Genomic DNA, 13,077 nt, shown 5'->3' on the forward strand with positions numbered 1-13,077 from the left:
ATCAAGGCAAAGGGTGGCTACTTTAACACTTTTGTTGTTACTACATTATTCAATGTGTTATTTCCTAGTTTTGATGTCTTCACTATTATTCTACAATGTAGAAAATAGTACAAATAAAGAAAAACCCTTGAATGAGTAGGTGTGTCCAAACTCCCGAGTGGCGCAGCGGTCTAAGGCACTGCATCTCAGTGCTTGAGGTGTCACTACAGACACCCTGTTTTGATTCCAGGCTGTATCACAACCAGCTGTGATTGGGAGTCCCATAGGGCGGTACACAATCGGCCGGGGTAAGTTGTCATTGTTTATAAGAATTTGTTCTTAACTGACTTGCCTAGTTAAATACATTATTTAAAAAAAATCTGTGTGCACTGTGGTGGTCCTGATGGTGCATAGCAGAAGTGATAAAGACTGCTGATCATCAACCAAAGATACAGCCTCTGCATTGCCTGAAGCGTTATATGAAGTACTTTATAATATACATAATATATATAATATACACTTATTAGCTTATTCTGGTTGAGAAACAGAATATCCTACATGACACCAATTCTTGCTCTCTCTCCATCAATCCAATGAGCATGCTTCTAACCCAACAAACCTTGTCCGTCACATTTTTCACCAAATCATCACTTCCACTAATTACTGTGGTTCCATCTGGGCTGGTGTAAATAGAGATTTGGGATCTTAATTTGAGCCACTTTACTACAGCAGGAAAGTAATCCTGCAGCAACAGGACATGTGGATTATAATTAATGGGCATTTTTTGTAGGGGTTTATCCATTTTTTTTTTTGTATCGGCAAATCAACTCTGGAAATTACAAGTTTTTTAAATCCTTGAATACACTACAAGATTGCATTTTCTGCTGCACAACAAAAATTTCAGCAACAAGGGACTGATCAAATGAAGATCTTACATCTGTACTTGAGCTCAGAAATATAATGCTACCCCCCTGTATATCCCATTTCCTCTCCCAAAACATTGACATGTGTGTTATGTGCCGAAGTGTGTGTGACTCACGGGATATAAGATTTAAAACAAAGTGGAATGGAACGCACACCAGCTGAGTCACTTTGTGAGTAACACACTTGGAATACACCTTCAGCATTTAATAACTGCTTTGAACTAAGGATCTGTGCTTTCTTGAATGGGTGGTGGGTGTGTCTGTGGGTGGGTGTCACCACATCAGACTCACCATTGGGCGACCTCTTTTAAGCTTAGCTAGAGTGACACCTTCTGGTTATGCATTGGTTCTGCAGGCTACAACTAAGCCCAGGATGTTCATACTTAACTAAAGGTTCATTTTAATATCCAATATCTACAAGTACAGCAATACAACAACGTGGACCTAAGTGAACCTGGGCTGCAACACTATAGAATTTTTAGATATAAATAGATTGTGTAAAACAGATAGGACTGTCGGCCATGCATAATAAGGAATTGTAATGGTTCACCTCTGTGAGCGCTATGCAGTAGAAGCCTCTGGACCACTGGATTTCTAGGCTGGTCCCAGATCTGCTTGTACTATCTTGGTCATTGTTAACACTCAGGGCATCTCACCCACTTAGGTGAGTGAGGCTACAAGGCCTCCGGGTGTCAGGTTTGGACTGCCAACATTATGGAGGTAAGAGTGGTATGGGTGGGGTTAGGGGTCACGTGTTACAGGCTAGCTCAGGGTTGTGGCCAAGGTTGGAGGAAGCGCATCCACGGCAACAGGGCTATCTGCATCCTCCATGTGTTTCCTGTTGAGGTGCTGCTATTCAGGGTGGGTCGGAGAGAAAGAAAGAGAGAAAAAGAGAGGGACATAGATCGAGACAGAGAGAGAGCAAGGAGAGAGAAAGAAAAGACTGACGAGGCCAAAACTGAGTTGTTTTTATTAAGTTTCTGTCTGAGAACGTATCAGTGTGAGTGTGTGTCAGTATGTCTATGCCTGTGTGAACGTATTTGTGATACGTGAGGGTGTGCGTGCAGCGCGTGGTCCTTCTCTCTATTCATCCCATCATGCCCCTAAAGCGATGTGATCCGAGGGCCGTGGGTTTTGTGAGGTTGACAGTGTGTGTGTTGAGTTGGCTGCTATGTGTGTGTTGGGCTCCAACAGTAGTGGAGGCTGCTGGTACTCCCCCTGCTCCCCAGCAGAAAGCCCTCAGCCTGCAGAGAGCCTTCCTGGGGCTGGACAAGTGTAATGCCTGCGTGGGGACGTCCATCTGCAAGAAGCTCTTGAAGGACCAGATAAGGTAGGTATGTCTGTCTGTCTTACTAAGAATCAATAGCTGGGTACAATAGTGCTGATTTTGCTCTCGCCTCTCAACTATTAAATACTTGTAAGTCCCTTTACAGTGAGCTCAGAACACAAGGGATTGCATGTATGAATGTCACAGTCTTAGTGAATTGACGGTGTTATGACATAGACATCTGTAATAGTCTGTGACCTGCTGTCCCAGCTGAATGGTTGTCAATCAACACCGGTGGTTATGATTCTGGGGGAAATCACACACAAACATATTTCCTGTGCACGTAGTACTGTATATTCCTAATACACTTCAATGTTACAGTAATGTGTGGCAAGAGTCCCTGAGTGTAACTTCGTAAGGAATATTATGACAAAACATTTTCCACATACAGTAGTTAATGTTGATACACCCAAAACACACAGCACGCAATGTCCCAAGTCACCTGTCAAACTTCTGCCATCTGCCAGAGAAAATGGTTTAACTTCCATTGTTTCCAACGGATGCCGTGCAATGGCCAGGAAAGATCAACTGAGCCTCAACTGTGATCCAAGACTAACATAGACTAACAAGACGAACATAGAAAATATCAGGGTAATACATTTGTTTTCTGATTATGATTTTTACCTTATTCTTATGACAAGCCACCATATCGGCAACTGTTCAAGTGGCCAACTCAAGGTTTGGTTACATTCTACACACTGCTTTTCCTCTAACATACAGTATTTCAAAGTATACTTTGGGTGCATCTCAATTGTCTTGAGTAGCTTCCCCACCGCAGCTTGAATCACCCCCTCATCTCCCCGCCCCAGGTTTGATTGGTGGATGTCCCCGGATACCACACTCCCATTGGCTGAGAAGCAGAGTTTCCCGGGGAACCTTACAGATGATTCATTAAGCTGGCGTCCTGTGGTCTTGTCGTTCCTCTCCTCCCCCCGTCTGCATTCGTCCTCCGACCGTTCAATCTGTCGCTCGGTGGGACGGCAGGGTCCCTGCAGCATCGAGGCCGTCCTCAGGGTCACACCCAGATTCCAGAGCTTGAACCAATCACATCTTTTGCTGCCCCATATTGTGAAGGTACGCATAGGTAGAGCAATATAAATAGAGATATGTACACTATATATACAAAAGTATGTGGACACCCCTTCAAATTAGTGGATTTGGCTATTTTTGGTGACAGGTGTATAAAATCGAGCACACCGCCATGCTATCTCCATAGACAAACATTGGCAGTAGAATGGCTTTCTGAAGAGCTCCGTGACTTTCAACGTGGAACCATCATAGGATGCCACCTGTCCAACAAGTCCGTTTGTCAAATTTCAACTAAGTGCTGTTATTGTGATGTGGATCGTCTACGAGCAACAATGGCTCAGCCGCGAAGCGGTAGGCCACACAAGCTCACAGAACGGGACCGTGCTGTCCTTGAGTTCCAAACTGCCTCAACATCAGCACAATAACTTTTAGTCGGGAGCATGAAATGGGTTTCCAAGGCCAAGCAGCCGCACACAAGCCTAAGATCCTCATGCGTAATACCAAGCGTTGGCTGGAGTGGTGTAAAGCCATTGGACTCAGTGGAAACGCGGTCTCTGGAGTGATGAATCACACCTCACAATCTGGCAGTGTGACGGATGAATCCGGGTTTGGCCGATGCCAGGAGAACGCTACCTGACCCAATGTCTAGTGCTGACTGTAAAGTTTGGTGGAGGAGGAATAATGGTCTGGGGCTGTTTTTCATGGTTCGGGCTAGGCCCCTTAGTTCCAGTGAAAGGAAATATTAACGCACAGCATACAATGACATTCTAGACGATTCTGTGCTTCCAAATTTATGGCAGCAGTTTGGAGAAGGCCCTTTCCTGTATTAGCATGACAATGCCCCCGTGCACAAAGCAAGGCCCATACAGAAATGGTTTGTCGAGTTCAGTGTGGAAGAACTTGACTGGCCTGCACAGAGCCCTGACCTCAACCCCATCGAACACCTTTGGGATGAATTGGAATGCCGACTGCGAGCCTGCCCAACATCAGTGCCCAACCTCTCTAATGCTCTTGTGGCTGAATGGAAGCACGTCCCCGCAGCAATGTTCTAACATTTAGTGGAAAGCCTTCCAAGAAGAGTTGAGGCTGTTATAGCAGCAAAGGGGGGGACCAAATCCATATTAATGCCCATTATTTTGGAATGAGATGTTCGACAAGCAAATGTCCACATACTTTTGGTCATGTAGTGTATACTGTAAATGACTTAGGGACTGGTAGGGGTGTGAATAGATGTTAACAGGTAGAGGTATGGATGGGTACAGATGTGCAAACAGGTGAGTAAACTTCAATATTCGGTAACGTGGCACCCTCCTGAAACCTTGGCTGTACCCCATCCAGGGTTTGGCACCTCCCCTGCTGCGCTGTCCCTCCCAGAGACTGCTGGACCGCGTTGTGCGCCGCTATGCTGAGGTGGTGGACGTGGGCAGTGTTCAGATGAAGCACTTCTCAGAGAGAGACAAACTACGGCTGCTCTACACGCTAGCTGTCAATCAACAGCCTCTCATACTGCAGGTGGTCCAGAGACATACATAGATACTCACAGCCAGTTTCCCTGACACAGATAAATCCTAGGACTAAAAAGCATGGTAAAATGTAGATTCTCCATTGAAAGTGTTTATTTTTGCAAGAACTAGGAATAATCTGTTTCCAGGAAACCAGCCCTTGAGTGCAGGCATAAGTTCACTCTAGCATTCTAAGTGCAAAACCAGGAAACTTGTGGACATCGTTCTGTAATGGCTTTGGACGGATTTGGATGACTGATGTAATCAAGGTTGTTGGTTCACAAGTTACTGTATATAGCTTTACTTGAACAATACTGACAATAGAAAGGTTATAGCTATTGGTATCCTATAAATACACAGACCATGGAGATTCTGATACACAATAAAAGCAGCAAAGACCTCAGATGACTGTGTCCGAGAACAGAAGGAACAGTTCCCCCTGTAGGTGTAACCAAAACAAACAACCCAGCCCTCGGTTTGCTCACCATGTTCCCCTCCTCATCACCAGATGTTCCCAGGCACCGAGGGCTGGCCATTCCCCCGCTACCAGGGCTCGTGTGGCAGGCTGATGGTGTGGGCAAGCTCCAGGCCTCTGTGGGGCCTTTATGGTTCCTCCAGGGAGTTCATCCAGAGGGTGGATGTGGCCTACCAGCTACTCCAGATCACCCAGGGCCTGGGCCACAACAGTCTGGGTTTCCTGCTCTACTACACCAGGCTAGAGGAGGATATGTTCGGCCTGCTGGATGACCAGCGAGTGTTCATCACAGATGCCAGCAGCATAGGGGTCATTGACCTGGAGCAGGGTGAGTGGAACAAATGGGTACTGGCTCTGTCGTTATCAGAGGATAGGGGGACTCCGAAAATATGGATGTGGATGATGAGGATTGTGTTGATGACGACGACAAGGGGTTTCACTTTCCCAAAGAACTCAAAGCTCTTTTACATGGGGTTGGGCTCACCTCATCCATAACAGTGAAAATACAGTATATGTTCATAGCTGGGAGAGTCCGAAATAGTCAGATGTGATCAGAATAAATATTCATTTGAATATTCCTTAAAAGTATCTATTGTTATGAGCTTATTGTGTGGCTTACACAAGCATGTCTGTCTGATCCACTGCAGAGAAACAAATCAAATCAAAGTTTATTTGTCACGTGTGCCAAATACAACAGGTAGACCTTACAGTGAAATGCTTACTTACAGGCTCTAACCAATAGTGCAAAAAGGTATTAGGTGAACAATAGGTAACTAAAGAAATAAACAACAGTGAAAAACAGTAGCGAGGCTATAAAAGTAGCGAGGCTACATACAGACACCGGTTAGTCAGGCTGATTGAGGTAGTATGTACATGTAGATATTGTTAAAGTGACTATGCATATATGATGAACTGAGAGTAACAGTAGCGTAAAGGGGGGGGGGGGGTTAGCCAACACACAAGCAGAGGGAGTTTTCCAGAAACATCACTGTACTATCAATGTTCAGTCTTTTAATCATTACCAGCCAGATGTAGCTGATACAGGAAGGATATTTTTTACCCTGTTCCTCTTTTTAGAAACGGTCAATTAACACACTTCCTTTTTTTCCCTGTTCTGCAAATCATTATATTGGGGTCACAAACAACAGTGCTCTTATCGTACAAGTTTAGGTAGAACCTCCGTTTCAAAACATTTTCTCCCTATTGAACACAACCCAGGTTTCTTTTGTGTGCTAGTAATCGGAGACAATGGTCTCTTTTAGCTCTTCTACTGAGATGCTGTGTGCTGTAACAGAATTGTAATTACCTACAACAGACAAAAAAGCTCCCTGATAATGAGAGTAGTGAAGTTCCTTTCTTTATGAAACAAAGACAATATATTCCACTGTATCAGATATACAGAAGCTCAGTGGGGACATTTAATGATGTCAGTTATCTTTGTGTTGGTCAGGATCCTTGCTGTGGCATCATATAAAAGATTGGGTTGGAATAACGTGGGCAATAGGCCCACACACAGACTAGGGAAATGTATCCCTATAACGACTGTCATCTCAGCAGTAAAAGAGGACTCAGTGGCAAACCTTGTTTGTTGATATTACACACTGGAAATGGATGCAGAGAAATTATACAGTATATGTATTAAAACATATACACAGAGTATAACAAACATTAGGAACACTTTCCTAATATTGAGCTGCACTCCGACACTCTCCTCATCTAAAACATTTTATTTTGCACCTTCTTTAACTCTGCGTTGTTGGAAAAGGTCCCATAGGTTAACATTTCACTGTTAAGCCATGTTCATATTGGCAGTTTGAAGAGACTCAAATCCAATTTTTGGCATATCTGATATAATTTGTTCTTCATCCTGCAGTCTGAACCGACAGGTTTGAAAAACAAAAGTTATTTGAGCATTAAGTCCTGCAGTGTGAACAAGGCTTTAGTCTACATCTGCATGTGACTAATAACATTTGATATCACTTACACTTATCCAGTGTTTTTAGTAAGGGTCAAAGCATTTGGATAAAGTCACACTTACCCTCTCTCTTCCAGGGTTCCCCCCAGACCCTCCCTCCCAAACAGGCTCTGGCGGGGACATCTTCTCCTGCCTGGGTCAGGGTGCATCCCCCTGCCATCGCTCTCCTCCCTGCAGCTCTGTCCGCCCTACCCAGAGCCTCACTCTGCTCTGCACAGCACTCCTGCCCAGACTGCTGCTCACAGAGAGGGGGGCCCAGCCAACCAGGCTACCCATGGAGGGTGAGGCAGAGGCGGGGAGGTTGGCAAGAGACGTGCCCCTGTTGCTGGGTGTTTGTGCAGACCCTAGCCAGCCTGACTGGAGGATCATGGCAGCAGTAGGATCTCTGATGGACCTGCTAAAACCCATGAGGCCCTGCAACCCACGCTACACCTACAGGTACCCAGAGTGCAGATACAACCAAGACTACTGAGAGCTGACAGGATTACAATACCCATACTACCCTGCTACAGCCATAGACAATGTTAAGTCCACAGGTGCCCAGAGTGCACATATGAACTGTGATCCAGACAGTTGGTGGGACTGCAGAGCTTTGATATTAGACTGACAAAGGGACTCTGTGGAGTGTTGTGTGCTGGAATGACTATGCACTGAGCTGAATTGACTACGCACACAAAGGGGGTGGTGGTTCTGCACGGGCAGTGTATGTGAAGTCTGTAGTACTTAGCAGCTTGTAGTGCTTGCCTGCTGCTTACCTGCTTTAGACCTCAGCTACTTTCAGGTAGTGAACCGGTCACAGCAGCTCTGTGCATCATAGGAGAGATGAACATGTAAAGAAGAAACATGAGAAGTTCTACATGTAAATAAAGAACTTCTGTTAAATGACGCATAAAACATCTTTCAAACAATAAAAGCATGTCAAGGAGGGTCTCTGCACAATGCTTTGCTAAAGCAATTTTATTCATTTAGAAAACAGGAGGGGCCGTGTATAAAATGACATGACTCCTTCAAATTTAATGGCAGGAACTCTGAAGAAAAAAATGACAGCATTCCAACAAAGATTTTCAAGCAATAAATATGCATTTTATAAATAAGGTAAATTTACAACAAGATTAGAAATAAAATGAAAATCACAAATTAAAGTTTATTCCTTAAAAGTCTATGTGCAACTCATTTCTCTTGGTGACTTGGCTGTTTTTATCTCTCATTTTATTCCTTTCTTTACCTACAGAACCAAAACATTATTATGGTTCCAAAATAATAATAAAAGCTGTAAAAAAAAATAAATCTAACTCTTCACATTACAAAATGTTGTTTTCTTATTATTTTCTTGCCCAAAGTAGTATCTATCTAACATACAAAAGACCAGCTATGCTAGGACTCATCTCAAGGGAAACAAACTTAGAGAAGGTGTATATCAGCCCACAAACAGAATTAAAAAAGGAACAATTCTGCAAGTCAGTAGTCTGTGTGACGTTGTTGCCAGTTATAACATAATATATACAAAAAGTCGCCAGTCACTATTTTTTGTCCATTTTTGTGTGTTTTTCTAAAGAAGTTACAGCTGAGCCAGGCAGCATTGGAACAGTCTGGTGGCAGTAGCTGGCAGGAGCAATGCCCTCCCCCTCCAGTCCTCTAGGGGGAGGACACCTCTGCTATGGGCAGGTTGCATAGACACACAGCTTTTCACACAGCTGCCTTGTGGGATAGCTACAGAGAGCAGTGGAGGACTGCTGGCTTACTTCCTGAATATCAGAAAAGGGTATTCTGGTAGGTTTCGGGAGTCCAGGGAGGATTCTTATTGTCCTCAGAACAACAGAATGTTACCGTCAAGAGGAGGAAGGCAGAGGAGCGGCCTGTGGAGGGAGAGAGAGGGACGAGATTCATTTTGGCTATGTAAACAGTTAAACTCCTAAAGTCTTACTAGTGAACTAGTACACTTTTACAAAGTGTGCATGATCATATACTCTTACTTGAATTAATGTGAATTCTGACTCACGAGTGTGTAGACTTACTACTTTCAATACTATCACATTTTAAGAGTGAGTCTTCTCTTCAATGATACCATATGGCAGTGACTGCAGTAATTATGCAAGGAGGAATGATAGCCTAAGTGAATGTTGGCTCCTTGCACAATGCACATCTTCCTCGGTCCCTCTGGCTTGTCAATATGGTGTTTATGTCCATTTATTTTTCCACTTGTTTATGCCTCCATCCTTGGTACAGTAGCTAGTTAGCTAGTTTGATTTGCACTGTTTCAGCATTTCTAAGCACACCATTCGACCAGGTATTAGAGAGAAGCAACATTAAATACTCCTCCTTAGTGGACTTTTAGGGAGATTAATGTAGAAAAATGTCATAATACCCAAACACTTCCCCTCTACATGCCTGTCAGACTCAATGGCAAGGGAAACTTTGTGGGCCGGACCCAGAATTGATATAATGTTGCAAATTTGCTAGTGAGATCTCAAGACAGGTAGAGTAGAAGCAGAGTAGAGAAACAATGCGATTGAAAGACAACCTGAACAAACCTTCATGCATAGCCAATATGATTTTAGGACATGTATTTATCAGGATATTTTCTGCTGGACAATTTATCCAGCAGTTTTTATTTGTCTGCTTCTATATATTTTAATGAGCCAAGAGTCAGCAATTACCAGCTAATGGAAACACTGGTGTAAACTATTTATGTGACGTGGTCATTAGCCTATTTGTCATCATAAAATCACTAGTGTCTTTGCTGACTTACGAGTGTGAACTGGTCGTAGACCTGTGTGAGGTCGTCCATCTTGTACTGCTCCAGCACCACAAAGTTGTCCAGGTTAGAGCTCCCCCTACGGGCACAGTCCTGACAGTGCACCACGTATGTCTTCCTGCTGTTGCTCTCACTGGTTACAAACAGCAGGTCAAACACCTCCACCTGCAGATGGAGGGAGAGGTGAGATTGTGAAAGGAGGTAGGTGTGCGCGCGTTCACATGTGTGTATGTGAACGTTTAAAGGTTGAAATGTTAAATCACTAACCAAATATTTTTTTTCTCCAAAAAATGTTTAAATCACAGTGCAGTTATCACAAAACTACCACTAACAGCTCCCGATCATCATCACAAAGGGAAAACATTTTACAAATAGGCCTACCTAATGCAACAATGGGAGTCTGGGTGCGCAGCACGCATGTTTAGATGGAGCGGTCGGATAGAAATTGAGTGAGACACGTAACGGAGAGAAAATAGAATGTAGGGAGAAGAAATGTGATTACTTGGCTAGGTTTCTTTTTTTTTGTGAGTCGCTAATGCTCATACAAGAGGCTTTTTGCTCCTTGCCAGATAGTCGCTATAAATAAAAATGTGTTCTTAATTGACTTGCCTGGTTAAATAAAAGGTTAAATCAAAATAACAAATGGAAAGAACACTAGAGTCAATATGAATTAAAGTTTGCTTTCGGGACAACATTACAGCTGCCTGAAGCAGATTCCAGATGGCGCCTACTGTATGACTGCGGTAGAACTTCATTGCCCCAGAGAGGTCATACCACACAATACGAATTGACGTGGAATTTTAATTAAACGTTCTAACGGAAAACCACATTTTTTTTTATTGTTGCAGTTTTAAATTGAAGAAAAATTGTCTCTGTCACATCCCTAGTGTGTGTACCTCGCAGATGCTGCAATAATGTGCGGGCTCGTCCCTGGTCCTGCCATGCCACACCAGCTCCTTGCCTGCCGCCTGCAGCAGCTCCCGCAGCATCTGACACTGCTTCAATGTCCGCAGCAGACAGTACCTAGCAGAGACAGACAGACGCGTACAGGGGTGAGCTGTGTGTGTGGTGAGAGAGTGAGTGAGTCTGTGAGCGAGAGAGAGAACGAATGACTTGTGTGTGCGCATGTGTGACTTACTTGATCATCTGGAAGAGCTTGCTGTCGGACACTTTGATGTTCCTGGCCATGTTCCAGGAGAGGTGTATCATGGGGACGATGGACTTGACGCTTTGCAGCTTATTCCACTCATATCGCTCTACCGCCAGCTTATACTGGTATGCTGGAGAGAGGGAGACATGGAAGGAGAGGGAATGAGAGAAAATGGGATAAAGGGGAAAGAGGAGCAGGAAGAAGAGAATCAAATGACAATTACATTTCAAACTTCACTATGTCATTGCCACAAGTTGACACTGTCATACGCCTAGATTCCTGAAACAAGTCACGTGTCGTGAATCCCTACCTCACAGGAGAGGCAGAAATACCTTCTGGAACACGTGAACTTTCATATACCTTAATAAAAAACTTGTATGGCATCTATAAATATGAATACAATTGTTATATTACGAGCCTAGTTGGTTTAGCCACGGAAAAAGGCCATGGGTGGGCTAGACATGCCGAGAGATGAGTTCAGATTGGCCTGCCATGCAACATGCTTCTGTCTATAACATGAGCTGCTCAGTATGTGGAGGTAATCCTTTCTAACATGGCTTTTTTGAAAGGTATCACAAAGAACTGTGATAATGTTGCCAATGCTCTCCACTCTCCACTTTTTACTTTCTGGAGGACTGAGTTTTGAAATCAGTGGAATGCCCATTGGAAGAAGAGTATGATAGCTAAGGAGATATAAAACATCTGTCTCTGGATTACATCTTCAAACTAAGTCCAACCATGGCATCCATGACAGAGAGGGAGAAGCGTTCATCCATGAATACGGGTAAGAGAGTCTAGCTACATTTTCAGATATTATACGTTTCTAATTTTGCCAAAGTAGTTTTCATTGCAAGTTAAAGCGTACTGTTAGCTAGCTTAACGTTTGCTGACTGGCTCGCTAGCTAACGTTACGTGTCTGATCTGTGTAGTAATATTAGTCATATCTCAGAGCCATTTGCATTGCTAGCTAGCTAACATTGAACCTATTTGGTTAGCTTTAGCTACCTGTAGATTCATGCAGGGTAGTAACGTTATGAGTTGGGATTATGGATCATTGTTTAGCTAGCTACATGTCTAAACAAAAGACTCCACTATATAAGTAACCATTTCACTGTACCGTTTACACCTTCTGTATCCTGTGCATGTGACAAATAAACATAGATTTTATTTGATATAGTGTGTGTTTAGAAGAGACGGCAATGTGAAGAACAACATGACCTGCAAAGTCAAATTAGGATATAATGTTAGGCCAACAAGACAGTGTCCAAGTTCTAGAATTCTCTGGTAGAATACCTTGCTTTTATTTTGTCACACTCACAACCGTAAGCTATTTTCTGTAATTAGCTCAACCATTAACTTGTAATTAATGATCTTGTTGTGGATTTATTTTCCTGTAATAATTCATACAAATTAGCTCAAGTTAAGATGTTGTCAGCTATATATGGTCAGTATTTGAACTAGATAGCCAGCTAGCTAACAAGTTTGAAACTAACCAAAACATTGTTTAGAAAGTTGCTTTTAGTTGCCGAATTTTTGTTATAGACTTATTCTAAAAAAATATTAAACTGTTTTTCCCCCCTAATCAATCTACACACAATAACCCATAATAACAAAGCAAAACGTTTTTGTTGTTGTTGTTGCAATTATTACATTTACATAAGTATTCAAGTCCTTTACTCGGTACTTTGTTGAAGCCCCTTTGGCAGCGATTACAGCCTCGGGTTTTCTTGGGTATGACGCTACAAGCTTTGCACACCTGTATTTGGGGGGGGTTCTGCTGCATAGCTATTTTCAGGTCTTTCCAGAGATGTTCAATCGGGTTCAAGTCCTGGCTCTGGCTGGGCCACTCAAGGACATTCAGAGACTTGTTTCCGAAGTCACCCCTGCGTTGTCTTGGCTGTGTGCTTAGGGTCGTTGTCCTGTTGGAAGGTGAGCCTTTGCCTCAATCTGAGGTCCTGAGCG

General features: G+C 43.4%; 2 protein-coding genes across 5 annotated transcripts in view; one reads left to right on the plus strand and one right to left on the minus strand.

Annotated features, from left to right (window-relative positions):
- The first annotated feature begins 1,724 nt into the window (after positions 1-1,724).
- LOC139380543 (divergent protein kinase domain 2B) lies at positions 1,725-8,519 on the plus strand. The gene is made up of 5 exons (XM_071123292.1): positions 1,725-2,232; positions 3,039-3,303; positions 4,597-4,770; positions 5,269-5,563; positions 7,288-8,519. The coding sequence occupies exons 1-5, from the start codon at positions 2,000-2,002 to the stop codon at positions 7,680-7,682; spliced, it is 1,362 nt and encodes a 453-aa protein (XP_070979393.1). The 5' UTR covers positions 1,725-1,999; the 3' UTR covers positions 7,683-8,519.
- LOC139380540 (lysine (K)-specific demethylase 6A) overlaps positions 8,462-13,077 on the minus strand; it is a 94,928-nt gene continuing 90,312 nt past the window's right edge. For all 4 annotated transcript variants that reach the window (XM_071123287.1, XM_071123288.1, XM_071123286.1 and 1 more), the window contains 4 exons: positions 11,104-11,245; positions 10,862-10,988; positions 9,960-10,130; positions 8,462-9,066 (listed from right to left, as the gene is read on the minus strand). In XM_071123287.1, the coding sequence (XP_070979388.1) occupies positions 9,040-9,066; positions 9,960-10,130; positions 10,862-10,988; positions 11,104-11,245 (467 nt within the window). In that variant the 3' untranslated portion in view covers positions 8,462-9,039. The remainder of the gene's footprint in view (positions 9,067-9,959; positions 10,131-10,861; positions 10,989-11,103; positions 11,246-13,077) is intronic.

Source organism: Oncorhynchus clarkii, chromosome 22 (genome assembly GCF_045791955.1).
Source record: "Oncorhynchus clarkii lewisi isolate Uvic-CL-2024 chromosome 22, UVic_Ocla_1.0, whole genome shotgun sequence".
Taxonomy (NCBI): Eukaryota; Metazoa; Chordata; class Actinopteri; order Salmoniformes; family Salmonidae; genus Oncorhynchus; species Oncorhynchus clarkii.